Genomic DNA, 5,163 nt, shown 5'->3' with positions numbered 1-5,163 from the left:
ATTATATACTATGCTTACGCATACATATATACTAATTATTTGTTTTTGTATTATATGAATATATATTGAGAACAATGGAGTAGCATAATTTTCATATACATATATATGTATTAAACAAACAAATCCTATTATAAATTATATTTTAGACCATTATAAACCTATATATCTAATAAACTATTAGAAATTATTACAAAATATATATGTACATAATATAATACCTACGTTTTGCTTATGTACTATTAATTATATAGGTAATATAATTATTTTTTTTAGTTCCTAATTACTGAATAAATGACATATCAATTCCCTTATATTCGTATTTTATTGATTTCTTTCTAAGATTAAATGGATACGTAGTCAAATTTCAATGCTATAAAAGTGTATATTATTGGAATATTAATTATATGCAGTATTCATAAGGATAGTTTTATATTTTTTTTAACAATGTTGATATTATGTATTTATAATTAGAATGCATATATTAATATATAAAATATGATTCAATGTATTTTTCATATTTTGAAAATTATGTAAATTTAATAATATAATCGCTCCATAATAAATTAATATAATATAAGTATCAAATTATTCTCTTCAAAAATATAATATGTTTTTTTTTACTGAACTATGTTCTACAATGATTATATCGAGATTTTTTTTTATAGTTATTATTTAAAACAGATATAATAATGTATTATTAAGCATGTATTTTTAAATTTTATTTAAGTTGTATAATATATGCAATATGTGATCTTTGGTTAATGTAATAAGAATATACATATAATCATGAAACCTACAATTTTCCATTTTATCATTTGTATATTGTAAATATAATTACGTGTTATTTGATAAATTAATAATATCTCTAATTTTATATTATTCTAGATTCCATGTTTATATCGTTTAATTTTTTTGGCAAAAATCATTAAATGGTACAACAAATAAGTACTATTTAATCACAATATATGTAAAATAAATTATAGAATCACAGATTGAATATTATATTATCTATTACTAATAATAACATATATAACAATGATACATATAATTTTTAAATTGATAGAGATGCTTTTATACATTACCATATTCTGTAACGAATTAATCAATTAAAAAAAATATATCAAATATCATTATAAGTAATATCAGATATACGAAAATAAAAAGAATATTTAGAAATGACAAATGGAATACAAGAATGAAATATATATATATATATATATATTGATAAAATAAATTACAAAATTCATAATTAAAAAAAATAAAGAAAAAATATAACAAAAAATATGCTACAAACATATATAAATACCAAAAATAAAATCTATTAACATAAGCAAACAAGCAATATAAATAAAACGAAAAACTAGAAACACAAAACCCCCTAAGCCCTGAACTCTGATCCTAAAACTTAAATACTATTATGATTTACTACAAAATAACGATAATCATATCAATGTGAAAACACATTTGTATCTATTGTTATAATAAATATAATATATATATATAAAGGAGTACGTTAATACATTAAAGATAAATAATGAATAATTCTTTAAAATTGATGACGATAAAAAATTGGCTGCTCCTATAATATTAAGTATTTATGTTATATTATAATATAATTATATATCAGAAATAATACAATAATACATACAATTGCATAAGCTTAAGCAAAATAGGATTATAAAAATGTCGTCAATTGATAATGCAAATTATTTAGCAATTTTAAATTACAATAAAATTAGTATATTAAAAATAGTTATATATATAAAAGCAAATTAATATAAATAATTATAAATATAAATGTGTAATAATTATATATATTTCATTACAATAAATAAATACTAATATATCTAATATTATAATAGAAACGCATGGTTAGATTAGAAAATCTATATATAAGCTAATAAAAATTACATATAACATATATATAATAATATATTTATTATATTACTTTATAAAAATATATATAAATTTAGCATAATAATAAAACCAGAGCTCAGAATAATTAATCTTAATTCTAAACTTATACAGTAAGCCATAAACCAATTTTCTGTAACCTGAAAACTAAGCTATCATATGAATCCTAAACTATTATATAAAAAAAATATTATAATAAAGAATGCAGATGTACATAAGAAATATTGATTCATCTTAGATAATTATATAATAATGCTTGTAAATATTTATTTATTTTATTTATACAAACTAAGAAGTATATATATATGAAATAAGTGAATATTTATAAAATTCGTTTAAGTCAAATTCAATTAAAACAAATTAGATATTACAAAACTCTCAAAAATATTAACACTAAATGATAGCCTTAATGAAATAATTCCATTTATCTTCTTTTACACTTATGTTGTAATATCATCAATCAGATTTTAATAATTTATAAATAGTTTCATATGCATGTAAATACGCTAAAACTATATATTTCAAAAAAAATTATATTACATAGAACTTTATTTTATTTAATATATTTGAAGTCTAAATAACATCAATTCTTAAATTATTAACATAATATATTCTTCTATAGGATAAATATAACTTATTCATTTGTTAAATCATACAATAAAGCATAATGCTTGAAGCTATTATTAATGACAGTGTAATTTTATATTTGTAATAATATAGATAAATTTATTCTATGTATTCGTTTAAATATATTTCTTTTTGTAAATTAATAAATTTATATATTATTAAAAATTTTATTTTATATATTTTATAACATACAATTTTATCTTGTAGATTATTTTTGATGAAATATTCCTCAATTATAGAGATATTTACAATACGAATATACATGATTTAGTAATTTTAATAGTATTAGAACTGGAATTATTGAGCTCTGTAAGGATTTTATTAGCAAGGATGTGTTAATTGATAATAAAAATTATGTTAATTTACTTAATAGTTGCAAGGGTCTTAGTTTTTATTTATATCATATAAAAAATAAAACTGGAACTAATGAAGATTATAATAAATTAGCTTGTAAATATTTCAATTACAAGTTACAAGACATGTTAGAGAATTGTGGTTGTAATCTTAAAGATCCAGAAAGTGCTTACAATAAAATGAAACAATATAGTTACCTGCTTCCTATAAATGAAAAAAGTTTCCTTGATATATGTAATAATGATGTTACAAGTCTTCAAGAGAGAATATTTAAAATATTTAAGTATTTTGATCAACTATATTTTGTTTTACTATTAATAAAGAACGATATGCACTGCTCAAAATATGCAGGAAATTTTAAGGTTTATGTGAATAATTTAATAGAATATGTATCCAAGAACAATAGTATAGCTACTTTACTAAATGCTTTAATAAATAAGTATAATGAAAGAATTTTGAAAAATATATCCTGTGCAGAAGAAATACCTCTGATTGAAATATCTGTGACTGAAAAACCTCAGCCTGGACATCATCTGACTGAAGGATCTGCGAAAAAAAATAAAATAAGTGACAACATGGAGTTGCAAACAATCCAAATAAAAAACTCAGCCTTATCAATAGGAAAATGGATAGGAATTATTATTATGCCTTCAGCAATGTTATTAATGACATTCTTTTTATATAAGGTTATATATATTTTTTTAATTTAGATAATATATGTTATAATATGAATAATGTTACACATTATCTTTTAACAATTATATAAAATTAGTAATCTATATGTAAAATTATATTATTTTTCTCTCTTTATCATTATAAGAGCAATGCTTCATTTATACAGTGAATGGTAAGGAAATTAAGGAAATTGTTGAATACAAAATGTGAAAATTATAACGATGTAAGGGGCACATCTGAAGAAACATATAAAAATAGAATTCATACTCAGTATAAAATAGCTTACGTTTAGGTATAATAAAACTACTAAGGACATAATATTAGTAAATTAATTAAACAATAATATATAAAATAATAAGAGATCCTTTTGGTTATAGATGTAAAATGAATACTTATAGGTATCATCTAATATAAATATTATTGTAAAATTATTAAGAATGTTCCCAAACATTTTGTTATAATAAGGAATAAATAAAATATATGTAATGAATAACACTCACAAAGAGCTGAAACATTCAGGACTTATCAAGAAACGTATAAAATAATAATCTATGGAAATGTTTATATAAGCCTTAAATGATAAAATTATGTACTCGTAACTAATGATGTTACAAATATATATATTACCAATATTCACTTAAATTTATATGTCAAGAAAAATAATTTTTTATTATTTTTAATTAAAGAGAATTTTATATTTTAAAAAAAATTAAAATGATTACATTTTATAAATAAATGATGATATAGTAATTAATATGAGACAACTACTAGAAAAAATATATATATATTAAATATTGTTAACACGTATAATTATATAGTGAAGAAATTATTTCACTTAATAATTAAAATAAATATCAAAATTTGAATCTTCTACTAACAATGTATCATAAATTTAGAAGATAAATAATAATAACTAAAATGTAAGACAAACACAGGTGTACTAACGTACGTATATAAGAAAAAAATACATTAAATATAATAATATATGTAATTGAAAAGCATTTATAAGTTGAACTGGACGAAATGAATATATTATATTCATCATATGACAAAATAAATATATTATTTAGTACATAGATATAATTGGACTATTATAACTACAGGGTTCATGGTTTAAGATTAAAGTTTTAGCAGTATTATATTTTATTATAAATTATTTATATTTTTACAAATATGATTATAACAATTAAATTAGTATTAATTTTTCTATGTGATAAATTTTAGCTTTAAAAAATATTCAACATAATTTATATGTATACAGGATGATATGCGTGAAAATTGCAAGAACAGCTATATTAGTATACGCTATCACACTGTAATAGAAAATTTGCAGAATGAGTTGAAAAAAACATAAATGCTATAAGATGTACCATATCCAATTTATTGAATGTAACGATTTATAGATAAATCTAATTAATATAATGTAGAAATAGAAATATATTTTTCATAAAAATATATATTTGTTGGAATAAATTGTCCCTATTTTCATTTCATTTTTTAAATATAAAGTAATCTCCGTATACATATGAATTTAGAACTAATGCACATATTTTATGAATTCCTATAGATCATATTTAATAATTATACTATAAT

General features: G+C 19.1%; 1 protein-coding gene across 1 annotated transcript; it reads left to right on the top strand.

The window, feature by feature from the left end:
• Window positions 1-2,581: 2,581 nt before the first annotated feature.
• PGO_003235 (variable surface protein) lies at window positions 2,582-3,605 on the top strand (the record flags this gene model as incomplete). Its single annotated transcript, XM_028691275.1, has 2 exons — window positions 2,582-2,608; window positions 2,856-3,605. The coding sequence occupies 2 exons, from the start codon at window positions 2,582-2,584 to the stop codon at window positions 3,603-3,605; spliced, it is 777 nt and encodes a 258-aa protein (XP_028547076.1).
• Window positions 3,606-5,163: the final 1,558 nt, after the last annotated feature.

Source organism: Plasmodium gonderi (assembly GCF_002157705.1).
Source record: "Plasmodium gonderi DNA, contig: Pgo-contig_385, whole genome shotgun sequence".
NCBI lineage: Eukaryota > Apicomplexa > Aconoidasida > Haemosporida > Plasmodiidae > Plasmodium > Plasmodium gonderi.
Note: the sequence above shows the minus strand (reverse complement) of the source record. Positions and strands in the feature narration are given on the sequence as shown.